The sequence below is a fragment of the Canis aureus genome, chromosome 3 (assembly GCF_053574225.1).
Source record: "Canis aureus isolate CA01 chromosome 3, VMU_Caureus_v.1.0, whole genome shotgun sequence".
NCBI classification, from domain to species: domain Eukaryota; kingdom Metazoa; phylum Chordata; class Mammalia; order Carnivora; family Canidae; genus Canis; species Canis aureus.
The window spans coordinates 47,854,513-47,879,789 of record NC_135613.1 but is presented as its reverse complement, the minus strand read 5'-3'; the positions used below and the strand labels follow the sequence as shown (position 1 = coordinate 47,879,789).

Genomic DNA, 25,277 nt, shown 5'->3' with positions numbered 1-25,277 from the left:
GTGGGATTGGAAGTGCTTCTTTTCATTCTGGAAGGGTAGCCACCACACCTGAGCATTGCCCCAAGGAGGAAGGGGCTGTAGACCATGAAGCTCCTCCACTACTTCCTCCCCAGAGAGCTCCCATGCCTCACTCCACGAAAATCTTTTGCTTTGATTTTCACTTCCCCTTGGCACAGATGCTTTAACACAGCTTTAATACACTGAGTTTGCAAAGACATGCATTGCCCAAGAGGAAAACAAAATTGCTTTGTGTTTCCCATGTAGATGGACCCACGGTCTACCTGGAATGATTTCTGTGGGTTGTAGTGGGGTGGGTGTCTAGATAACACTGTTTTCCATGTGGACATCCAGCATACCTGGTGCCACTTACTGGAAGACTATCCTTTCCCTGCCTTTACCATTTAGTCATTGATCAGATGACCCTCTGTCACAAAGGGTCCTATTTCTGGGTCTCTTCTGTTCTTTTCCTTCCACAAACATGTGCTGCTTAATCACTGTAACTTTTTGAATTTTTAAATTTCTCTCAGTAATGCTTTGTGTGTGGGCACCTGGGTGGCTCCTTGGTTAACCATCTGACTCTTGATTTCGGCTCAGGTCCTGATCTCAGGGCCATGAGATCGGGCCCCACATGGGGCTCCACACTCAGCGAGTAGTTTGCTAGTCTCTTTCCTTCTTTCTCTTCTCTTCTCTTCTCTTCTCTTCTCTTCTCTTCTCTTCTCTTCTCTCCTCTCCTCTCCTCTCCTCTCCTCTCCTCTCCTCTCCTCTCCTCTCCTCTCCTCTCCTCTCCTCTCCCCTCCCCTCCCCTCCCCTCCCCTCCCCTTCCCTCCCCTCTTCTCTCTCTTCTCTCTTTCTCTCCCCCCCACCCTACCCATCCCCCTACTTGCACACTGTCTCTAAAATAAGTAAGTCTTTTATTAGATATTTTATGGATTTTGAAACTAATATAATATTAGTATTATCATTAAAATTTCATTTCCCTTGGATTGCCTGGGTGGCTCAGTGGTTGAGCGTCTGCCTTTGGCCCAGGGCATGATCCTGGAGTCCCAGGATCAAGTCCCACATCGGGCTCCCTGCATGGTGCTTGCTTCTCCCTCTGCCTGTGTCTCTGCCTCTCTCTATCTCTCAAGCATAAATAAATAAAATATTTTAAAAAAAATTTCGTTTCCCATTTTTTGCTGCTTATATGCATGGATGTAACTGGTTTTTGGCTTTTGACCCTCTGCTAATCCTAGTTACTAATTCTAATAGTTTGCCCCTAGAGGCTTGTATTTTCCAGGGACACTGTCATGGTGTCTGTAATGTCAGCTTTTTATGTCTTCTTTTTTTTTTTTTTTTTTAATTTTTATTTATTTATGATAGTCACACACACACAGAGAGAGAGGGAGAGGCAGAGACACAGGCAGAGGGAGAAGCAGGCTCCATGCACCGGGAGCCCGACGTGGGATTCGATCCCGGGTCTCCAGGATCGCGCCCTGGGCCAAAGGCAGGCGCCAAACCGCTGCGCCACCCAGGGATCCCTATGTCTTCTGATCTTGTGTCTCTATTTCTTTTTCTTGCCTCTTTGTATTTGGACTAGAAGAGCTGAGGGCAGCATCTTGTCTCATTCCCAAAGGTAACAGCGTCTTAGCACCTGCATTGCAGGGGTGCATGTTTGTTGCTCCCATTTCATTCTGCAGTGGCTCTTGGGTTCCTTGTCCTCTGTGGTAGAGGCCCCAGGACAGGGGCTCACTTTTCCTCTGGGGACCCCTCAAGGCATCCTGCCTCCTTGAGCGATAACTTGGTTGTCCACACCACTTTTGTAGGCCGGATACACGGTACCCCATCTCACCCTCAAGTCGCACCCTAGGACAGCTTTCCTGTGTTTGTGGTAGAGTGGAGCGAACAGGCTTTGGGCAGGTTGAGGAAGTCATCTTGGCCTTGATAGCTGGCATGAGTTTGGGTGGGAAGGCAGGCACGGTGTGCTGGAAGATGCAGCCCGAACCTGCTGTCTCTGTGACATTCCACAGGTGAACCCAGAAACTGGCTACATCAACTACGATCAACTGGAGGAAAACGCACGCCTCTTCCACCCGAAGCTGATTATTGCAGGTGACGAGTTGGGGGTAAAGGAACTGTACCTGTCAGCAGCTCCCAGGCCTCTTACAAAATAATGATGTCGGGGGGACACCTGGGTGGCTCAGCGGTTTGGTGCCTGCCTTTGGCCCAGGGCGTGATCCAGGAGACCCGGGATTGAGACCCACATCGGGCTTCCTACATGGAGCCTGTTTCTCCCTCTGCCTGTGTCTCTGCCTCTCTCTCTCTCTCTCATGAATAAATAAGTAAAATCTTAAAGGAAAAAAAAGGTACCAATTAAAAAAAAAAACAAACCCAAAATGATGATGTGGGGATGTTCTCTAGCTCACTGCTAGTCTCTGCCTCAAATAGCTGGGCCTCTTGGGTCTAAGTATATTCTTTTCTTTCAGGACAAATATCGGTTTGCCCCCCACTTAGTACAAGGTAGAATAAGATCTGAGGCTGTTCTCAGAGAAGCATCTAGAAATGTTACCACTAACTAATTGACGGAGTTAATAATAGGGGCTGTCCTAACTGCCGTGAAGAGGCACCTGACGTGAAGAGGCAGGTCTGAGTGGTTGCCTTTGGCACAAAGATGTTTTCTTTTTTTTTTTTTTAAGATTTTTAAATTTATGATAGACACAGAGAGAGGCAGAGACACAGACAGAGGGAGAAGCAGGCTCCATGCCGGGAGCCCGACGCAGGACTCGATCCCGGGACTCCAGGATTGCGCCTTGGGCCAAAGGCAGGCGCCAAACCGCTGAGCCACCCAGGGATCCCCACAAAGATGTTTTCTAAGGGTCTTTTTCACTTCTGTTCTCAGAGATGCTGAGGGAGAAATTTCCAAGCTTTCAAATCTGCCTATCCAGAGGCACCTTTGCAGGTTTGCACTTCCGGTGACTCTCAGCTGGCTGTGGGTATCTCTGACTCGACTGTGTCACCTTTGCCATCTCAGGAACCAGCTGCTACTCCCGAAACCTGGACTACGCCCGACTGAGGAAGATCGCGGATGACAACGGGGCGTATCTCATGGCCGACATGGCGCACATCAGCGGGCTGGTGGCTGCGGGCGTGGTGCCCTCTCCCTTTGAGCACTGCCACGTGGTGTCCACTACCACCCACAAAACCCTGAGAGGCTGCCGAGCCGGCATAATCTTCTACAGGAGAGGTACACTCTGGGATGTGGGGTACTGGCCAGGTGCTGGCATTGGTCTCCTCTGGGGTTCATGTTCAGTTTGGGAAACTGGGAAAATTCCTTGAAGTATCCCTGAAAGGGCTACTTAGGAGGGGGCAATGATAAGTCTGCAGAAGAGATCTGGAAGGAAGTCCGGAGCACAGCTCTAGCCTCATTCCTTGGTGTCCAGGTCCTGGGAGAGGAGGAAAGTATGGTGCTGTGGGCCAACCAGTCCTCTCCACAAGACACAGGTGTCGGAGCCAAAGGAAGGTGTGCGTGGCTGGCCAGGGGCCACCGGAGGCCTCACTGTGCAACCTTCCTCTGGTGAACTTACTGTGGTCCAGCATGCCTCTCGCAGAGAGGATGACTCACAGTAATCAAACCACAAGACATTGATGTATAAACCTTAGTTACCACTGTAGTCCTTTTAGTGAGGATTCTCTGTTGAACACCTGCAACCCATACCTAAACACTCCCTTTATTTTGGGATTCCCACACCTGGGGAAGCCAGATTTATGATCAAATCATCCAGCCCATGGTGAGATCAGATGTCTACACACTTGCAGAGAAACCAGCCCTCGGTGGTGGGGTCTCTCTCCCCTACAGTCTCCTTGCCTGGCACCCTGGCCAGGGCTCGACACACCCACATGCCCACTAGCCTCCTCAGTGCGCTGCTGTCTCTGAGGGTCTTCTTTAGTTTTATCGACGTTCTGAGACGGGCAGCCATTCCCAACTGCCTGGGAAATGTTTGTTGCTTCCCACCGAGTATGGCTAGCCCGGGCAGCTCCTGGTCTGTACTGTGTGATCCTGGGCTACTTGTTACAGCCTCTCTGTGCCTCGTTTCCACACCTCCTGAGTGGGGATCGTAATAATAGCACCTGTCCCTTCAGACTAGTGTTGGGAGCAGTAATTAATGTATATAAAGTGCCTAGAGAAGTTCCTGGCTCACAAGAAGCTCTGTAGACACATTAGTAACTACAACTGATTATTAACTTTTTTTTTTTTTTTTTTGCAAAGGAATCCTAGTCCCCATTAGAGCCATTATTATATAATTTATATATTTCATTATACAAATGAGTCTTCTCTCCTTCAAAGTAATCATCTTGGAAGACTGCTCTCTTGGACACGTCTTTGAGGAAATACACCCAAGGCATACTCTTTGTTACAGTGTTGGTGGAGGGAAATTTTTATCCTTTGATTTCATCTACAAAAGAGTAGCCTGGCTCTTGCTCTGCCAGCAAGGGGCACTGTGCTCTGCAGCACTATAGACCAGGTCTTGCCTCCAGGACTAGAGGCCAGGCTTGTGCTCAGCAGCCCATAGCCAGTCTGGATTTGAGTCTGGGTAGGGAGAAGACTGAGGGGACAGCCCATCTGGCCCATCTGCTGTTCCCATTTTATTATTTTCCTTTATCCAGGAGTGCGCAGCGTGGATCCCAAGACCGGCAAAGAGACCCTGTACAACCTGGAGTCGCTTATCAACTCTGCTGTGTTCCCAGGCCTGCAGGGAGGTCCCCACAACCACGCCATTGCTGGTAAAATGTCATCAGAGTCAGCCCAGAGCCCTCGGGTGGCACTTGGGGGTGCACCCTCACCCATGGCAGCCCCTGTGCCAGCTAGTGGTAGAAGTTCCTGCCTTTGCTCATCTGTGGCCCCTAATTCCCACCTCACCTGTCCACCAAATGTGTGCCAGGACTTGCATGTTGGGGAACAGCTAGAGCAAACTCTCTGTCTGGGAAGTGCTAACGAGGAAGAAAAGGAAATCTGGCAACTGCAGCCAGGCAGGAATGAGGGGGATTGATGACCACTTTGCCCAAATGGCCGCCACTGGCGCAAAACTGTCAGGCCATCTTCTGTAAAGTAGCTAGGGCCCTCTTTAAGAACCAGCGGGGAAGGAGTTTAACAATCGGAAGACGGCACGGCAAAGGGAGTGAGTGATGAGTGTCCAAGCCCTGTGAGGGCGAGTTGCTTGTGCCAACACCCTGACCCTCACACTGCTGACCGAGCTCACCCAGCAGTCTGCCGGTGGCATTCCTTCTGTATGCAAGTGGCTTGGGAAATCTGTGATCTTGGAGTTCCTCCAATGTCTTCTTTGGAACAAAGCAGTTTGGTAGAGGAGCCCAGGGTGAAGGTAACCAAGCTCCATCTGGAGAAGCACTGTGTTTTTGAGGAGGGAAGGGGGGCAGCGGGGAGTGGGTGAATCTTAGCCCACTAAGGGGGAGTCAGGGGCAGGTCCCATTCCACCTTTACGCCTCCAAACTCCATGTCTGGCTTCTTCAGCTCTTGGGGTGATGGGATCACCCACTCTCCAGCCACTCTGGGCCTTTTCCAGTCATTTCCATGAACCCTGACGGGAGGCTTCTGTGCCCACACTTAGGCAGTGCTTATTTTGTCTTCTTCACTTTCTGTGCCCTGTTCAAGCAGCCTGGGATCGAACAAGGGGCTGGATGAGTCCAGATGTGCACGTAGAACAGGTCTACACCACTCTCCCAGCCTCAGGTTGGGAAGATGTGGATAATTTGGCACCAAAGCAGAAGCTTTCTATTGGGCAGTCGAGTTCTCATGTTCATATGCTGAGCTTAGAAAGGACGTAAAATCCATCCTGCAGAAGAGCAGCTTCCCTGTGTGATCTTACAGCACAGACTCCCATGCCCAGAGGAAACTACCTTAAAAGGTACCTTAAAAGCAGCTCCTTAAAAAGGAGAGGTCTGAGGTTTAGCCAGGTAATCGTAGGGTTAAAAATATATACCATCTGTGGGGAGGAGTATAATCTACCCTCTGGGGGGATGAGGGGACAAAGCAAGGAGCGGAAACCAGGGGCTTGGACTCCTGGTCCCCTCTGCCTTCCTGACCCCATCTCTCTCCCGCCAGGGGTCGCTGTGGCCCTGAAGCAAGCCATGACTCCGGAGTTCAGACTTTACCAGCACCAGGTGGTGGCCAACTGCCGAGTTCTGGCTGAGACCCTGATGGAGCTGGGCTACAAAGTGGTGACAGGTACCAGCAGAAACCCCGGGGAGGTGCCCCTGGCTCCTTGGGGTGGCATTGAAGCCTCGCCCTCAGACACTGTGGCTACAGTGGCCCTGGGTGCTGTGGCAGCAGCCATGGACAATTTGTCACTGGCACGGGAGACCACAGGAAAGCTTTGTGGAAGGCGTACCTGAAGCTCACCTGAGGGAGGGCAGGTACCAGTGCTCATATGGCTCGTGGCCAGCAGAGCCATGATCCGGAATAGAGCAGGACCCCGGCACCTTCTCTACAGCGACACCTTATGCCATCCCTTGGGAGTGTCTCCAGGCACCCCTGAAGGTCAGGGGACAGCAGGCCCTCCCACCAGGAGTTCACAGGGAGTATGTTGTGCCCATGTTTGCTTTCATACAAAAGATAGTGGCGCTGAGTAACCTCCTGTGGGGTGGACTTTGCAGGTGAGGCCCACTCAGGGTGCCATCCACGTGCGTCACTGCAGGTTCACACAGCCAGGATGGCATTCTTTTGGCCGACTTTGTGATCTTGAGGGACAGCTTTGTTCTTCTGCTCCAAGGCTGCTGTGTATGCTGCAAGTGGGGTGGTCTAGGGAGGTGGGTCCTGGCATTCCGCAGACTTGGGTGCCCACGACCGGCCTGCTGCCCTTCACGGGGATTTCAGGCCCCAGTGTGAGGAGTGGGCTGCCCGCCAAACTGTTGGTGAGCAGCAGAGCTGGGACACACACTGGGTCCTCAGCAGTCCCGGGGGCGCCTCTTCTCTGGTTCACTTCCTTTTTTTCCCTTCTCTCCTTTCTCCTTCATTCTCCGTATCTTTTGGTAAGAAAGCCCTAGAAATCTCGGCATGGACTGCGACCTTCAAGGTCCCTTGGGTCACTCTTTGTCAAACTTGGCGGTGCACAGCAACCCCCCAGGCACCCTGTTAAAATGCAGGTCTTATTTGGCAGATCTGGCTTGGCGTCTGCATTCCATCCAGCTCCCATGTGATGCTGGTGTGGGAACCACACTTGGTCTTGGGAAAGGTTAGGCCAGACTCCCTCTGGTTACAGACAGCACAAGGCAGCACCGCAGCCTGGCTCTGTCTGAGGCCTCCCATGAGTCTCAGGAGAGAGGTCTCCACCTTCCTGAGCTCCCAGGCCTGCCCGCACCCCTAGTTCACTCTGCTCCAAGGACACACTGCAACTGGCAGAATTAGATACTGGTGACGGAGAGCCAGCGTTTGTGATAACCCACTTTGTGCCCAGTGCAGGCAAAATGCCACAGATGGCACCATGTTGAGACATCACGGCAGCCTTGTGAATTATTGCTCTTATTTTATAAGTGGACATCTGGGGTTCCAAGACGTTGAGCTGCCTAAAGCCACGGGAAGTAAGGGGGCACAGCTTCACCTCTAGGCTGTGGGGTCCAGAGCTAGGTGCTGACTGAGTCCAACTGCCGTCTTTGAAGTCACTGCTGTTGGTCAAGTTAATGGCCTGGGATTCATGAGATTTTGAAGCAGAAAGATGCAGGTGCTTGAAAGACCACTGCATGGCCTTGGGCCAGTTGCAGAAAGTTTTTGGAGCTTCAATAGGCTCATGTGGACCACTTTGATAACACCTTAACCAGTGTTAACCTGGCAGGATTAGGGTAAGACACATGGCAGACCAGCAAAGCCTGGCACCTACCGTGTGCTCAGTGAATGCTGCAGTCAGCCACCATGAACGTGAATGTAGCCGCTGCCTGCCACTCTGACGCTGCCTTCGAGGGAGCCTTCCAGATGGATCTCGCAGGCACATGGGGGAACTCCCAAGTGATCATTAAGAGCCAACAAGAGCTACCAGGGGCACTGAACAAGCTGTCACTCCCCAGACAAGCTGCCAGGCCCTACGCCGGCACCTGGTGCCACATCACCAGTGGGCAGCGTGGGCTGGGAAAGCTCCCCCAGCCTCACGGTCCTCTGGGTACCCATTGTAAGCTACTGTCTTTTCTCACAATCCTGTGGCCCTGGGGCATCCTTTGTTTAGCAGAGGATTGAAGTCTTACAGGACCCACTGTAGGGGTGCTCACCTTCTGACCTTGTCTGCCTGAGCCTCCTTCAGCCCTACCCTCACTTTCTAGGGAGGGAGAGATACCTTCACTTGGTACGGAGTCAGTTTTCCACATTCCTACATGTCCAACTTGGTTTTCCAGGTGGTTCTGACAACCATTTGATCCTCGTGGATCTCCGCTCCAAAGGCACGGATGGTGGAAGGGCTGAGAAGGTTCTAGAAGCCTGTTCTATTGCCTGTAACAAGAATACCTGTCCAGGTAAGAATCCTTGCTGGTCTCTTCTTCTGTACCTCTCCTGACCTACTGCATTTCTTTTGGCCAAGGTTATAGCTGGTGGTAATTTGGCTCTGGGGACAGACACTCCAGGATTTTGGAGGGGTGTGTACACCATCATGCAGCATGGGGCAAAATCATGGCTCTCTCCCATCCTGCTCCTTCCGACACAGCTGTAACTGTGCCAGGGACAGAGGAGGAGGAACTGGGGAGGACTGCTCACAGGTGCCACGGGTGTGTGGATAAGGGAAGTGGGGCCTCTGGAACAGGCCGGGTTTCTTAGGGAGTTATAGGAAGAGTGTGGGTGATGCATCTAACACAGATGGATGCTAGCCTCACTTTGGGGAGCAAGAACCACACCACTGAAAGCAACCTCCTGTTTCAGTACCGTGACCCTAATGCGCTGCTCTCTCCCTTTGGGCATTTAAATCAGCAGCACTCAGCTTCCTAGATACAGCTGGCACCCAAAGGCCACTTTTTTGGCCAAGCGTCTTAAATGCACAGCGGTCAGTGGTGAGTTGGGTGTGACCCAGGGACAAAGCCTGTTTATCTTGAAGGTGACAAAAGTGCACTGCGGCCCAGCGGACTGCGTCTCGGGACTCCAGCGCTGACATCTCGAGGACTTTTGGAGAAAGAGTTCCAGAAAGTGGCCCAGTTTGTTCACAGAGGTAAGGATAAAGGTTTGGAAGTCAGACATCCCGAACTGTGTATGGATTTCTGATTGCGACTGAGCAGTTGACACCCAGCCACTGAAGGATGTTCCTGGTCTGGGCTGAGGGCTTGGGGACGACAAGAGATAGCAAAAATCACTTTACCAAACCATCTAGGCTGAGAGGTTTGTAAAGTGGTCGGGCCCAAGGAAGGGGGCACACCAGAATCGTGTCTGAGGTCAGCCTTAACACCTATGGCTGTCCCGCGCCAGCTTCTGGGAACATACTGGCAGCTGAGCCTCGGGTGTGTCTCAGGCCCACTGAGCCGCAGCATGGACCCGTTTTGTCTCTTGCCGGCACAGGGATAGAACTGACTCTGCAGATTCAGAACGACATCGGTGCCAGGGCCACCCTAAAGGAGTTCAGAGAGAAACTGGCAGGGGACGAGAAGCACCAAAGGGCCATCAGGGCTCTCAGGGAGGAAGTGGAGAGCTTCGCCTCTCTCTTCCCTCTGCCTGGCCTGCCTGACTTTTAGAGGAGCCGCACCTGCCCTCAGGCACCTGCCCAGGAACCACCTGCTCGAGGACCCAGTGCCCTTCTGAGAAGAGACGGGAGAGCTGCCCTACACGGGACCGACTGCATCGACTGCTTTGTGCCCCGAGGGGGTTTCTTTCTCTGCTTTCCTCATTCCTTCACAAATCAAAATTTGTTTTTAAGACCCATTGTTAATAATTCTGGGACAAGTTACTGAGGCATTTAAATTATCCTTTCTCTTAGCTGTATAAAAAGTTCTTCTGGAAAAAATGAAGTACTTAGACTGGATCCAGGGCTGACGGTTAGAAAGACCCCAGGAGGTGTACTTGCGCTTCTCTGAGTTACTGGCCTTTCCCCACATCCTGCGAGAGACAACCTCCCAAGTTCAGAGCTGCCACGAGCTGCCCCTTCTTCACGTCTTGTTAGGTGGAGGGTTGCTAAAGGAAGACTGAGGATTGTCATAACTGAGGGAAATTTTGAAGCTTCTGGTGATTTCTATACAGGGTGCCGCCCACTATGGTGGGAGGTTCTTCACAGCAGCTCAGGACATCTTGGAAACGGTCTCTTTCATCCCCCACCCCTGGGGGCTGCCAGGTGTAATCAGGTGCGAGAACCAATGGCCCGGGGGGGGGGGGGGGGGGGGGGGGGGGGGAGCTTCCTGCCCTGTGCCAGGTGTAACCAACCCCCTCCTGTAATCAGGAAACCAAATGTCACCTTCCCAGAGAAACTTTATTTTTCACAAAGCCGAAGTGCAAAACATAGATGACCATTTTTAATAAGCACAATCAAATTTTTAACCACAGAATGTCTACAAGAATTATAGCTTTAAAAAATACAACCAATTTTTATATTTCAAAAATATCTGAACTCAAATAAATTAATTTCTTAAAAAGTACACTTCTCATACTATTTGTTTGGCATTTACTCTGGTTAGACTCTGATGCGGCCACACCCAAGAGCTGCTGTCATGCACGTGTTCGTGCACTGCGATGCCTGCAGCTCCTGGGGTGGTTAGGACTCACATTCACACGCATGGACAGAGGGACATGCAGTAATAAAATAGCTTTCCAAAAATAACAGCTACGAATTCATCACAGACTATGCTTTTCACTGCAGCCTTAAAAGATGGCATGTTTTCAACCCAACCTGTATAGCCAGCCAGCAGTTGGGCAGTCAGTGGGCGAGGCACACTGTGGTCCTGCCCGGAGGGTGCCCCTGGGGTCCAGCATGTGATGGATACTGGGGACTCCAGGGGGTGTGGGTGATATACCAGTCCCCAAATCTCTCTGCCTTAGTTTTGGGAGCCATGATGTCACCAAGCTAGTCTTCCCTTCAGGGAGCCTGGCTCCTCCTTCAACTGAACACAAAAGGAGAGCCTCAAGACCCTTGCTGAACAATTAATCCCAGGAAGCTGGGGCTCCACGCCCCACAGCTGGATTCACTGCAAAGCGCTCGCTCTGCCCCCCACCCCACTTCTTCCTTCCCCTGGCCGTCACCAAACCTTAACAGGTAGGACTAGATTAGGTCAATGCTCACAGCTTTCTCCTCTGAGGGCTCAGGAAAACTTGGTGTGCTCAGACCTTTTCAGCTGAGACTGGTTTTCTTTCCAGCCAGTAGAAATTTGATGCTTTTTCCTTCTTACAGTCTGTTAATACTGTTACCTCTTTTTAAAGATTCCAGTTTTGTCACTTTCTATCACAGTATTGGGGAAAAGCCAGAAAGCTGGCTGGTTGGCTTCAAAGCACAAACCAAGGCACTTTCTTCTGAGCTTTCTAGGGAGATGAGAAATTAAAACTGGACTGCTGGCTTGGGAGACCAGTTCCTCTGAAGATTGTCCATGCTTCCCCATGGGCTCCCCAGCAGCTGAGGGTTACCAGCTGTGCAGCAGCATAAGAAGCTGACCTGCTTGGCAACACCAGGTCCAGGGAGGCGGGGGCATGCGTCCAGCACTGCTGGAGGAGTGGGTGGTTGGTGTGCACGCGATCTCTTTAAGCCTCTGGAAACCTGTCACAGAGCTGTAGCAGCCTTGGCACTCAGGGTACCATCTGTTGGTCTTCCTAGGATTTGAACTGGGATGTTATTTGAGGTCGAAACCTACAAACAATACCTTGAATGTAGCAACAAAGAAGTTAAAAGCTTGATGGAAATGACGAGGAAGCTATGACAATCCATTTCCAAATTCTGGTGCAATTCAGAGAATTTCAGCCATTGCGGTAAATTGTGGACAAGTCACAATTTTTAAACTCCAAGGATCCCACTAAAGGAGCAAGGTCCCCAGGGAAACAGGGAGGCGTGAGGCAACAGCTCAGGCTGAAGCGTCCCGAGGGCCAAGGTGCTACAAAGGCTTTGATTCCTCTCTTATACAGAGCTTCTGGAAAGCACGACCGCAGCACCGCTAGCCTCATCAGGCTGCTCTCAACCTGGACCTACTGAAAGAGGGGTGGTTGGGGATAGGGGAGCGGTACCAGATTGGAAGTAAAGTTGAAATAAACGTTAGACACACTTTTGGTGTCTGGGCCTTCAGAGGGAGTGGGGACTGACAAAGTAGTAAGAGGCACTGATGTCCTCTATTTTCTGCAGTGTTTTTTAAATGTTTGATTTGAGACAAACCTCAAAGGAGGTTGAGGCCCCACTGCAAAGAGATCAGCCCCACTGCATAGGATTCCCCACCCTTAAGATTTACAGGTGCGGGATTTCTAGTGGGTTCCAGTTCTCCAAAGTGGAGGGGGTCTGGGAAGGGCATCTCCACTGTCTCAAGTGCCTGCCCAAACTGGCTCAGTCCCAGGGCCACCATGAAATCCCTTTGGAAAGAAACATACTTGGCATCTAGCAATCCTTTGAAACGGCCACAGTGAAAAGTTAGACTTTAACCAAAATGTAAAACCTGGAGTCTACCCACTGGTCTGTGTAGCTAACTTCATTTCATGAATGAACGACTCCAGGGAGACACTCATTTGCTCTGAGGCTGGCCCTGGCACAAGGCACCCCTGTTCTGTTCACACCTGACTGGTCCCTTGCCTCTGAATCCTGGGGCCTCCAGAACCATCCCTGAGACAGAGCTTCCACACCAACCCCCTCCAGAGTGACTACTTTAGACCACAGTAGCCAATGGCTTTAGCTTCTGGAAGGCCAAGTATGACTGATCTCCTGCCTCGGTCAGTTTCCCAGGTGATGGCACTGTTAACTGCAGAGTCCATGATGGTGTGAAACGAGAAGGGAAGCCATGGTGGTGCCAAGGATCGCCTTCTCTGTCTTGTCCTCCGGACCCCAGAGGCCTTCCTGTGCCTTGGAGATAAAGCGTCGTAAGGTCATGTCCCTGGAGGCCTAAGCAGACAGCAGTGAGCCTCCCAGGTAGAAAACACAGCAGCGTCTTGAACTCGAGACACCGAGGCAGCAACGGTGGGGGAAGCCCATGGAGTGCGATAGGCTTCCTGCGCAGCCTTCCCCACGTGCAAACACACATCACGTTTCCAAGCTGCCAAGACGTTCCTGGCAACTCTTCGGTGTGTGAACATATGCAATGGGCACAGGTACAAAGAAAACCCATGAGATGTAGACATACCATCTGCCACAGAAGGTTCTTTCTCAGGCATAGCCTCAGAAGTGAACTCACACACCTGCCAGGACAGCGGGCTCTGACCAGGAGCCCATGGGCTGTACCCTCCTGCACAGGACCCAGGCCAGGAGGGGACCATAGGAGTGATGTGACACAAATCCTTCTTGGGCTCCCCTATGTGGCCTCAGTGCTGTGCCACAAAAGCGGACAGGTAGACAGGTCTCAACAGCAAGACTCCAAACTATGCAGTACACGGTGCCAGGAGATACATACACACATGCTCAGGAGCAACCGCTTTGTGGCTGCTTCGGGTCTGTTTTATCACAAGTGTCTTAGAACAAATTAAAAAGCAGTAATACTAAGAGTTCTCCCTACTTGGAGAAAAAAAAAAGCAGCCATAAAAAAAAAGTATAAAAAATTCACGGTTGCAAGAAACCCTCCATTTACAAACCAACAGCAACTGTGTAAGGAGTGTCAGGGAGGTCAAGGTGGGTGACCCAGGGATCTTCTTCCCTGATGGGAGGACTCACATGGGGCTGGGAGCGAGCTGTGGTGAGGTGAGCGTACCTGGGGGACCTGCACGGGGCAGGAGTGAACAGTGGTGAGGTGCATGTGTTTGAGGGGATGGCATGGGGGGCGAGAGTGAGCAGTGATGAGTGTGTATCCCAGGCCCATGTGGGGCAGATCCATGAAGACAGCCACACAAGGTGGCGTTCCTCATTCCTGAAGGAGACCCTGGCCGTGGGTTCTCACCAGACAAGCTGCCTCCCCAGACGGACCAGCTGAGCAAAACCCTGCTGTCACTGTGCCCATGAGACCCTGTGAGAGGTAGTGAAGTGGTTGCAAAGATTTGCGGTGGGTGGAGGACTGGGGTGTGACCTCGGCCAAGTCCCAGCATGTCTGCAGACCTTCCCCAGGAGGACAGTTGGACTCAATACTGCCAGAAAGGCTGGTGGGCTGGGCCCCAGAGGCCTGCTGGTTCTTCATCACTTACACAGTGCTGATGACCCCGTGGCACCATGGCCCTGCCTGTCTCCTGGGCTTTCCAGCTGTGAGAGTGGTTCTCATGAACAAGGACTAGTGACTAACTCTCGCCACTCCTACTGACCCAGAGGAACCAGCTGCAAAGCCCGCCACAGGCACTTCCGTGCCTAGTGAGGACTCAAGGACCAGACAGGGTGCTCCTCGCTTCCCCTGCTGCCTGAGGGCCCAGAAAGTTCTGTATTTGCCACCACCCAATGAGGCAGAGCTGCCTCCCCTCCATCTCACTCATTCAGGGGCCTCCTCCTGGGATGCTGGGCTGTAGGGTACTGAGTGAAGGACCCCAGCTGGGATCTGAATGAGGCAATGGATGTTCTATTGTCCCGTTTCCCACTAAACCATTCCAGTGAATGGGGTGCTTCACCCCTTGATTTGCTGCCCAAGTGTTTGGGAGGTAAACGTGCCGGCATACTCCTCCTGACTGGGCTTCACCTTTCTGCCCCTCATCCCACCGCATCGAGAGAATGCTGACTCTCTCCTGGCCTGGTTACCAGTTCCCAGGAAGCCAAGCGGCTCCCTCCCAACCCCAAGGGCCACACCTCGCCAGGCCCAGCGACCCGTTACCATCCTTTCCAATGCCTTCGGAGAGCCAGGTGCTCGCCTCTGCCCAAGTCCAACTCCCAAACTGCCTGAAGCCACCCAGGAACCAGGGCTGCCATCTTGGTTTCCCTCCTACAGATGACAACGGAAGTCTAAACAGCTCAGAGGCCTGCTTGCTCATGCCCACCCCTCCCCTCCCCTCCCCATACCCTGAGTCCCAGGTCTCGGTCACAGTGGCTGGGGCTGACCTCAGATCTTGTACAAAAAGCTGGGGACGTAGTCGAACCTGAGTGTGGGGTAGCTGGTTCCAGGAGCCTCCTGTGTGTAGTGTAGCTTCAGCAGCTCAGCCAAGTACTGGACCACCTTAGCATCTTCGTTCACCAGGCCCAGGTTCAGCTTCAGGAAGCTCGCCTGGCGGCTGGCAACCAGTTCCTCTGTCTCCTTGTCATGGGCAGGCAGGTGCAGGTGGTGGCAAAAGGTGTAGAGGAAGGCCTTGGAGCAGAGCTGGGTGAGCATGCTCTGGACGTGCAGGTAGTAGGTGCTGCCCCGCTTGATCTGAGTGCGGTGGTCTGCCAGCCGGGGCACAAGGGTGCCTCTGTAGAGGGGGCAGCGCAGGGCCCTGTTGTCCAGGTCCAGGACGCTTGTGTAGCGGCTGTAGCGGCTCAGGGCATGGAGGGTGCCGGCACTGGCAGGGGATGCCACTCTGAAACACACAGGCCAACGTCAGGAGGAAAGGCTGGGGGCGGGGCTTCCTGTCTCCGGGTAGCTCCCGCCAGCACACTCACTGGGCTCTTTCTGGAAGGCAAATTTGATCATGATGCTCTTCAAAGGGCGCCTCGCCACCCTCATGACCAAGTTCAAATGCCTTGGCGTGTCCCACAGGCCCTGTGTGACCTGCTTCCTACTGGCCTCTGAGGCCCCATGTTACCCCCATAATGACTTCCTTGCAGACATGCCAAGCTTTCAGTAGGGCCTCAAAATCACGGGCCTCTACACTCTGCCCAGAATACCCTTCCCTTCCATTTGGACTTGTTTCTATGCCAACTCAAACCTGACCTGGCTGTCCCCGATCCCCTCCCTCTGCTTCTCTGCTTTCTTGCTTGGTGACCTCAGCCAAGTTCCTTAACCCCTCTGAGCCCAACTGTAAAACAGATACCAGGTCCTGCCTCATGTGGCTACTGCAGAAACAAAATTGGTCCTGTTTAGGACAGCATCTGGCCCTCACTATCATCAGCCTGGCACCAGTCAGTGTGCTGTCTCTGGTCTCCCGTCTCTCCCACAGTACAGAGCTTCTGCAGACCGGGGACTAGCAGATTTGGCCGCCTGACCCACCGCCCACTACCGTGCCCGTACAGCCAAGGCAGACAGGGCTTGCTCAATGAGGGAAGGGGTCAGGGTGATCAGCCCTAGCAAGCAACTCTTTAAAACCCTCTGGATCAGTTTTCCCAGAGCAGCAGTCACCTTGCAGTCTGGCAAAGATCTGGCCGACCAGAGATTTCACAGATGGACACACATCCGGAATTTAGGGCTTGTGTTAGGCCTAACGTATTGTGTACAGTGGATTGACAGGCACTTGGGACCACGGTAATCTCATTATATTTTTTCCTTCCTGGCTGTTGTTATCTTCTCATACAGTTACCAGCATCTACTATATACCAGGCAGTGACCAGGGCGTGGAACAGGCAGTGAAGAACGAGCCTGGTGGGGCTGGGAAAAAAAGACATGCACACAGTACACCAAGAGAAGGGAGGCCTGGGGCCACAAAAGTCCTGCAGGAATGGCCTCAGAGCTGGGCCTTACAGCAAAGCTGGGCTGAGAACCTCGGACAGCATCCAGACCACACGAGAGCAGGGTCACAGAGACAAGAAAACAGAGAGCTACAACAGGCCAGGTGTCCTTAAAACCATGAAGAGAGCAGAGGGCTGTGGACCCCATCACATGGGCGATGAGGAGGCAGGGCTGGCAGGTGGCTCACTGGCTTCTTGGGGACACAGGCCTCCTCAGTCAGCTCCCGAGACACCCCTGCCTTCCCCAATCCCAATGCTGGGGTAGCCTCTGGACAGGTGCCAACGCTGAGGCCCAAAGAGGGGCTGTGCCTCATCTAAGGTCCCCCAGCTAGAAAGTGGCCGACCAGGGACACACCCAGGGCCTCTGACCCCCCACTAGCACTTTCTCCCATCAGACAGTTCTGTACAGGGCTTATTCCTGCAACGTGGTAAACAAATACAATTATCCTTCATTTTGATTGAAAATGATGGGAAACCAACATGATTATCTGCCCATCTCATACCCACAAGTGATGAATCCGACTCTTGAGCACCTCCAGGCAACAGAGGTTGCCTATCTTAGTGGAAAAAAAATCAAGAGCCAATGAAAGTGGCAGTTGGAGGGGGGTGAGAGTCTTTAAATTAAAAACAGTTCATTGTCTGAGCTGGTTTTAGCCGGGGTCAAAGGACCTGAGACGGTATAGACTCTCCTGGGTCACAGTTCTGGGACTCCAGATTCACCCAGCACACGGCATCAAGCCCCTCTAGAGCTGAGCTCCCCGAGGGGCAGGAAGTTCACGGCCACACAGAGGCCTTTCTCCTCCTCCTCCTCCTTATCCTCAGACGGGCCTCGGTCTGCCTCCCAGTTGCAACACTGGTTCTGCCTGCTGGGGTGTCTCACCACCTATATCCACAGCTCTGAGCACTTCAAAGGGCAAGCATGGCGCGGGGATGTGACCCTTTCCTGCAGTGCCACACGGTGAGCATCCTAAGCCCTGCTCACAGGCATGTTCAACAAGCTTTGTTGAATGAATGAGAGGAGAGGAGAGAACTGGTCCAAATCCACATGACAGATAGTGGGAACATCTGGACCAGAGCTTGCAGCACCCACTGTGCGCCTCCCCGACCGCCCCGGGGCCATGACTCCACGGCTTTTCATCTCAGGATACGTTCATGTCGTATTTGCTGCTTGGGTCCCAGGAATTCTTTGGGAGAGCTGTGGCAAATCCAGTCCCCACTCTGGGAGGGGCACGCTCCTTGGGAACAAGGCCTCCAACCTCTGCCCACGGTATCTCGCACCAGAGCAGGACCCTTTGGAGGCAGACCTTGCCAGTAGCCAACATCTGTGCCCACCCAGGTTTGAGAAGGACAGCAATGAAAGACAATTCCCCACTCAGGGCCAACTGCAAAGCTCTCATCTGCCACTTCTGATGGGTCTCTCACCTTCACAGAGGACGCTTATAAGGTCTAAGGCCTCACTCAGCACCTGCTGCCTCAGCCTGCCTCCCTTGAGTCTGTGTGCATCCCTGTTAGGTTATCAGAGACGCACTCACACTGATCAGACCCAGCCCAAATGCAATGCGCCTTTCCACATCCACTCTCACGTGGCAGGTCTTAGCAGCTGCACCTGCAGATAGAAACAGCCGTGGAATCAAGCTAGCGCGGGGCCCCTAGGTGGCTCCATCAGTTAAGTGTCTGCTTTCGTCTCAGGTCATGATCCCAGGATCCTGGGATTGAGCCCCATGTCGAGCTCCCTGCCCAGCAGGAAGTCTGCTTCTCCCCCTTCCCTGCTCCCCGTGCTCCTCTCCCTCCCTCCCTCTCTCTCTCTGTCTCTCCTCAAATAAATAAATAAGTAGTCTTAATAAAAAATAAAATGTAGTTTTTAAAAAAAGGAATCAAGCTGGCAGAGCTGGGACTGGCATCAAGGACCCCCACGAAGACCATGCTTGCCCGTCACGGGGATGAACACTGGTAGGGCTGGCCCCAGATTCAGACCACCTTCCACCTCCTCTTCTGCCTCAGGGACGCCAGCTACCCACTTTTGCAGCCCCACACTTCATGAGCTGATCACAGCAGGCTTCCCAAGGCAGCCCAGCCTGGGCCTCGGAATCCTCCACACAGCACTCCAGCCAGGTACCCCATGGAGTCGAGCTGGCCTGAGAGATGACCACCTTCTACCATCCCGGCACATTCTAAGAAGGGAATTTCAGGGAAAGCTTCTGGAAAGGGCTATGCCGTCCTGAGTCTGGCGCTGGATAAGCCAGCTGACAACAGACAGATGTGCGATTTAGATTCTCCCTCTCTGGGGGAGAAAAAGGGAAAGGTCAATGATTGGGGTGAGGGAGTTACCTGGAGGAGAGCTATGTGTGTGCCAGGGACACCGACCCCTTATTCCACCAACATCAGCGCCAAAAGCTATCCCTGAAAAGCCCTTGCCTTCCTGGAACAGATGCGTTAAACCCAAGCAAAGAGCCGGCATCAGCAGAGGCTTGGGACCCTGGGAGGAAGGCCAAAGTCTGCAAGGACACCAGATGCTGTCTGTCACTTCCAAGCCTGCGTCTGCACCCAGAAGCAAGGACTCCACACGGTGGTTTCCTGTGTGGCCTGAGGAAGGGGCTTGTCCGGGTGACTCGGCCATGTCACACCAAGTCCCCATGTCATCACTCTTCCCCTGGCAAGCTCACCCTCCTGGTGACTCAAGCCAAACACCCCAAGCCTTCCCCAGGCGCCCCACTCCCTCACTTTCCACATATCACTCAATCGCCCCCTTTGTTTTCTCAGCATGCACGATGCACCTGCTGTTGGAACCCTCCTACAGCAAGGCTCTGGTCCCCCATCTCCCCTCCTGAACTGTGGATTCTTCCAGGGTGGTGGGTTTGCTCATGTACCCCCAGATGGTACCCCAGCACCCGCCAACACCGCCAGTAAGCCAAGGCCTGATGTGGAAGTGACGCTTGCTTATGTGCCACCACCACGACCCTGAAGAAAGCCTAAGGCAGCAAGACTTAGAGAGGGAGCCATGGGACAGACTCTGCAAAGGTGCAGACACAAGGTGACTTGGGACATGGGGACCTCACTATAGCAGATGCAAAAGGAAAGTCGGAAAACAGAAACAGTTGCTGATGGCAGTGGGACAGAAATCCTTTTTCTCTCCCCCTGTAGCCCGGGAAGCTGTGTCAGCAAGTGCAAAGCAGGGTGCAGAGAAGGGGATGGGGAAACTGAACAGGGGTGTACCCTGAGGGAAAGAGGCCCTTGGGCTAGACCACCGGTCAAGCTGTATCTGAAAAAACAAAATGAGTCTCCGAAAACACAAGTAACACAAATGGGAAGATAAAGTAGAAAGCATTCAAAGAGAGAAAGAATTGACTCTTGCATTTCCTTATTAAAACAGACTTCTGGGGGGGGGGGGAAGGACAGCCTTCTAAGGAAAATAGGACAGTGGAGTAAAAGCCACGGGAGCCCTCAGATGTTCCCGTCACCAAAGACAGCTGCCACCTTCTAGGACTACCAACAGCCCTTTCTCAGAAGATCTCTCCTCTGTCATTTACACCATAGTATAAATTTGGTGAATTTATTTGGAGAATCAGAGAGAACCTGAGATCTAGAAGTTCCCCAAACTTTCCTGTATGCCAAACAGACTCCAGGTCTTACCCCAGACCAACTGAACCAGAATCTCTGGGGGATGGAACCCGGAAATCCATGATCTAAAAAATTCTCCTGAGTAATTCTGACAGGGCAGATCACAGACCAGGGTTGGCAACCACTCTGGATAGGAACTGCAACCCTTCACTAGCAGGATGAGGAAACAGGCGGCCAGAGAAAGGAAATGATCTGCAAAAAGTTACAGAGTGGGCTGGTGTTGGGGGTCCTGTCTGGAAGCCAGGTCCCAATTCTGAGCCCACCACACAAACCTGGTTCACCACCCCCAGAAGAATATACACATGAAGCCTCATCTCTAACTGGACAGGGCCCTTCCCCACCATAGGTGACCAGTTACCTCTGCAGGCCGATAAGCTTCCACTTCTGAAAATCCGTAATATGCAAAGGAGAGGAGATCCAGTGCTTCACAGGTTTGGCATGACGGCTGTGGTTAGGGACAAAGATTGACAGTGCCGTCACCAGCTTCCTCACTATGGCCTCGTCCTCCCCCAGGACCACAAGTGTCCTCCCGCTGAGGAGGGAGTAGATGGCCGGGTGGGCAAAGGGGTATTGACGGATGAATTTTAAGGCGTTCTGGCCAGCCCTCTTTTTATGCCTCTCAGAAGAGGGGCCAGGGGGATAAGCAGAGGAGGAAGTCCTGTCTGAGCTGGTGGAGGCTATACTGCTCAGATTGCTGGTAGTGTCAGAGTTGTCCAGGCTGCTCTTGCTGACATCCCGGCTAGCCAGCAGGCGGTCTGGATCCAGCTCATAAGCAGGAAAGCCCTCAGAACTGTTGTCTTGGGAAGGGTTGGCATTTTCCACCGCAAAGTCTACGTGGAATCCCTGATCCTTCTGCCTGTAGCGCTGTGGGGGGATGCTCACAACTCCATCCTGATCCGAGGGGCTGTGGGCTGGGGTGGAAAGGGGCACCCGCAGACTCTCACTCTCCTTCCCAATGCAGCAGGACGAGTCTGCTTGTGACGAGGTGTTTTCTAAACTGCCCTCCTCTGCCTCACCCAGCTCTGGTGGACTGACACTTGCCTGGAAGTGGATGGCTCCCTCACTATCATCTGCATACGATTCTTCTTCGTTAATGGCACTTGGGTAGCTGGCCTTAAAATCGTCAGGGATGAGGGCTTCAGAGGGGCAGGTGCTGAGGACCTCAATACTGTCCTCGCTGATGGTCCTGTGGCTGACCACCTTGCTCCGGACCACCTGGGGGCTCAATGGCACGGTGAGGCTGGCCTGGCTGTCAGATTTAGCTAGCACAGAGGTGGACTTCTCCGTGCCCAGAACCTCGATGCTTTCGCCACTGCTGATGCTCCCTTTCATGTCCATATCTAGATAGTCCAAGCTTTCCTGGGGATCAAAACTGCTCATTTCTGTCACCTCTGCTTCCCTGTACTCATCTCCAAGTTCCTGCTCCATCTTTATCGGCACAGACTCCACACTGGACTTGTAAGAACCAACGCTAATTAACACTTGAGGGATCGGACATTCTTCCAGAGACCTGGAAGGCGGCCTGCCTGGACTGGGTTTAGGAGGTGTGCTCTCTTGTTTCTCTACCACCCTGTCGTCAACCTCCACAAAATCTTCGAAGAGGAAGTTGGTTATGTGCTGTTGTTTTAGAAGTGCTCTGTCAATCTGGCTGGTCAGGAGGTAGCACAGGTCTCCTCTGAACATGTGCTCTATGTGGCTGAGCTGGGCCAGGGTCTGGGTAAAATATTCAGTGTCACAGAGCTCTTCCAAGGTCTTCAACTTTTTGTCAAAACACTTGGTGGACTTTGCTTTGATGAGTTTAGGGGTATAAGCAGGTCTGCAGGTGTAAAGGTCTGTGTCAGCAGACTCATCAGTGTTAGAGGTAGTGGCTGGCTGGCTGGCCTGATCCTGGGTGTGCTCCATCTCCCCAGAACACAGAGCAGACCCCTTCAACTTCCGATGAGGGTACGAGCGGATCTGCTTCAGCAGGTCCTGATGTTCAATGATGGACTTCTCTACACTAGCCAGTTCGTTGGCTTTCTCAATTGCCTGAGATGAGTAAAAGCCTTTGTCGTTGGCCTTCTTCTGGATCTCCGTTTCTGTGTGCAGCACTGTTCTGGTGTAATCCAAGTCTTTCAGTTTTTTCTCAAGTTCTCCCGCAAATGCCTTCCTGTTGCCTGTCTTCAAGCACTCAGAAGCTTTGGAAAATTCAGCTGAGAGCTCCTGAAACTGCTGCATGATCTTGTGTTGGTCTGCTGAGATATAAGCCATGCAAAAGGGCCTCACAAAGCCCCGGGCCTCCAGGTCATACAGGGTAAGGTGGTGCACATATGCAAACGCTCCCTCCTTGGAATCTCCCAGCACCACCTTGGAGTCCTCCACAAAGTTCAGCTTGGGATAGGCAGAACCAGGGGGGTGGCCCACAAAGGAGGCCTGGTAATCCACAGACATGATCCGCAGGGAGAAGTAATTGAGATCAAAAGTACCAAAAACTTTGGTGTCATTGGGGATGGTCAGCAAGGGCTGGGGTCCCACCTGCTCAGAGAACTCGGAAATAAGGATGAAGTCCCTAGAGAACTTGGCCCCGGACAGTTTGGACCATGGGTTGGCTCCCTGGCTGGCGAAAGGGAAGAGCGGCACCGAGTACTCCTCGGGCAAGGCGGGCTCATTGTAAGGCTCCTCCTCGTACCCCTCCTCTTTGGTGAAGGCCACCACGTCAGGGGCGCTGATCATATTTCCAGATATACGGAGACAACATTGAGAGGAAGTGAGAAAGAAGGCGGGGGTAATCAACGCAGGGAAGCCAAGCCTCTGGAAGAGGAAGCAAAGTCCCTGCCGTCTTCTTGGCGCCCCCGGGGGTACTAGGCTGCCTCTCACACACTGGTAGACTCGAACTCCCACAGTCCCCTCAGAGGCCCGTGGACTTCGCAGGTCCAGAAGACCGGGTAGGCCGGTTGTCCTCCTCTTCCTCCTCCTTCTCCTCCGGCGAGAGCGTCCGGCGCAGGACACCTGCAGCGAGGTCACCGGCACTCCCCCTAACCCACCGCGACAGAAACAGCCCGGCCCGGGACCGGTGTCTGACGCGGGGCTACGGGCCGCCGCAGGGGCCAGTCAAGCGTTGCCGGCCCGAGGGCAGAAACCGTCGCGGCTCCTCGGACGCCACAACCCAGAACCAGCTAACGCGGCGCCGCCATCTTGGTATCACATGACTCGCGGTGTCAGCGCCGCGTGACCCGGAAGCGTCCGCGTAGACTTCTGAGCGGGACAGCTGGAGTGAGCGAGCGACAAGTGTGGGCAGAACCCTCCAGCGGCCTCTCCCAAGGACCAACCGACTTACCAACCCCTGTGTGGAAAGAAAGGAAGTGGGGCGGAGGAGCGGAAACGTGCGAGGGGTCCGGGGCCGCGGGGCCGTCTGGGAGTTGTAGTTCGCGGTCCTGTGGGGCTCGCGCCCGGCGGATGTAGCCCGAAAAGGCGGGCGGAAGCGTGGCCACGCCTTAGGAGCGGGATTCTCGGGGCTGCCGCGGGTCCGAAGCTCGGCGGGCTCAGGGGAGGTGACCCGGCCGCGGAAGGTGGCGCTGGCGGCTCCGGAAGACCCCAGTTCGCTTAGGGCGAGCGCCGGCTGGACCTCCCCTCTGGCTTCTCCAGCATGCGTGGGCACCCGAGGGGCGGCTGCGGGCGCGGGGCCTAGGGATGATCTTCCCGGTCGCCCGCAGCGCGCTCCGCTGGCTGCTACGGCCGGGAGCCCGGACCTTGTCCCGTGCTGCCATGGAGGTGGCCTTCCGCGGTGTGCGCAAAATTCTCTGTGTGGCCGAGAAAAACGACGCGGCCAAGGGGATCGCCGACCTGCTGTCCAACGGCCGCATGAGGCGGGTAAGGAGGGGTATTTCCGATCAGCTGTGCGGGGAGGGAGCTGCGCCGATCACCCCGCGGGACAGAGACGGAGGCCACTTCTCTCGCTTCTGGGTCCTCGCAGTGGCTTCTTGTCTTCTTTTCCGAGTGGTAGGCATGTAAAGACGTGGTTCGGACGCTTCGCCCGTGTGCTCGAACACCTGGGCTCCTCTTTGTCCGCAGCAGCGGTTCCCAGATTTGTCTGAGAATGGGGCGCCGAGTAACCCATATTTAATTTTAACATTATTCCGTGTGATTCGAAAGCTAAGTTGTTTAAGGAAGCACTGACCAAAGTCCTTGGGCTTGGCGGTCAGGCCCTGAACGAGCATCCCCGGGTAACTAGCTGCCCTCATCTCTGCGCACCCCCTGCCTTCTGCAGCCCCACTGATTTCCCCATCTGTAAACGCGTGTCGACAGGGCAGTACTGCCTGGGGTTTGGGATTAGAGGGAACATCAGCCAGTTACTTCTTCCTAGTACCAGCTCATTTCAAAGAACAGGCAAGTAAGAGATGAGAATGTGTCCTAGACACACTGGAGGTGCAAAGGAAGGGGAAGGTTGTGTAAAAGAGGTGGCAGAAAGGCGACAAGAACTGTTCAGGAAAATCTTTGTCAGATTAAAGTGGAATGTTTTCAGGAGGCCATTTGTAAGAGTAGGGGGCAGAAGTTCTCCTTTCAAGATCCCAACGTCCCTAGGCCTCCGTTTCTAGCTGATGGATAATGGGAGCAAGAGCAGAGGTTGTGTCTGTAGAGTTCAGGCCTTTGACCCCTCACAGAACTCCAGTAGCTTTCCCCCGGCCTTTTCACTCTTCAAACTCTCCACTACCAAAGTGGCTTTATAAAATACCCATATGACCCCAGTAATCCCCCACTTAAAACGTACATTGCTGGGATCCCTGGGTGGCGCAGCGGTTTAGCGCCTGCCTTTGGCCCAGGGCGCGATCTTGGAGTCACGTCCCGGGATCAAGTCCCGCATCGGGCTCCTGGCATGAAGTCTGCTTCTCCCTCCTCCTGTGTCTCTGCCTCTCTCTCTCTCTCTCTCTCTCTGTGTGACTATCATAAATAAATTAAAAAAACAAAAACAGGGATCCCTGGGTGGCGCAGCGGTTTGGCGCCTGCCTTTGGCCCAGGGCGCGATCCTGGAGACCCGGGATCGAATCCCACATCAGGCTCCCGGTGCATGGA

General features: G+C 53.5%; 3 protein-coding genes across 7 annotated transcripts in view; 2 read left to right on the top strand and 1 right to left on the bottom strand.

Annotated features, from left to right (window-relative positions):
* SHMT1 (serine hydroxymethyltransferase 1) overlaps positions 1 to 10,581 on the top strand; it is a 27,546-nt gene extending 16,965 nt beyond the window's left edge. For all 3 annotated transcript variants that reach the window (XM_077892398.1, XM_077892399.1, XM_077892397.1), the window contains 7 exons: positions 2,007 to 2,088; positions 3,008 to 3,220; positions 4,642 to 4,758; positions 6,095 to 6,217; positions 8,371 to 8,487; positions 9,060 to 9,170; positions 9,515 to 10,581. In XM_077892398.1, the coding sequence (XP_077748524.1) occupies positions 2,007 to 2,088; positions 3,008 to 3,220; positions 4,642 to 4,758; positions 6,095 to 6,217; positions 8,371 to 8,487; positions 9,060 to 9,170; positions 9,515 to 9,687 (936 nt within the window). In that variant the 3' untranslated portion in view covers positions 9,688 to 10,581. The remainder of the gene's footprint in view (positions 1 to 2,006; positions 2,089 to 3,007; positions 3,221 to 4,641; positions 4,759 to 6,094; positions 6,218 to 8,370; positions 8,488 to 9,059; positions 9,171 to 9,514) is intronic.
* Positions 10,397 to 23,736, bottom strand: SMCR8 (SMCR8-C9orf72 complex subunit). 2 transcript variants are annotated; one of them, XM_077892394.1, is made up of 2 exons: positions 20,587 to 23,729; positions 10,397 to 15,526 (listed from the first exon to the last, which is right to left on the bottom strand). In XM_077892394.1, exons 1-2 carry the CDS (start codon positions 22,938 to 22,940, stop codon positions 15,073 to 15,075), a joined length of 2,808 nt encoding a protein of 935 aa, XP_077748520.1. In that variant the 5' UTR covers positions 22,941 to 23,729; the 3' UTR covers positions 10,397 to 15,072. The 2 variants fall into 2 exon arrangements, with proteins under 2 accessions (XP_077748520.1, XP_077748521.1); XM_077892395.1 differs by having other exon boundaries at positions 15,337 to 15,618; positions 20,587 to 23,736.
* The window catches only part of TOP3A (DNA topoisomerase III alpha), a 27,602-nt gene continuing 25,776 nt past the window's right edge, over positions 23,452 to 25,277 (top strand). The window contains exon 1 of one of the 2 annotated variants that reach the window (XM_077892392.1): positions 23,452 to 24,077. In XM_077892392.1, the coding sequence (XP_077748518.1) occupies positions 23,898 to 24,077 (180 nt within the window). In that variant the 5' untranslated portion in view covers positions 23,452 to 23,897. The remainder of the gene's footprint in view (positions 24,078 to 25,277) is intronic. The other variant, XM_077892391.1, reaches the window with a different exon arrangement.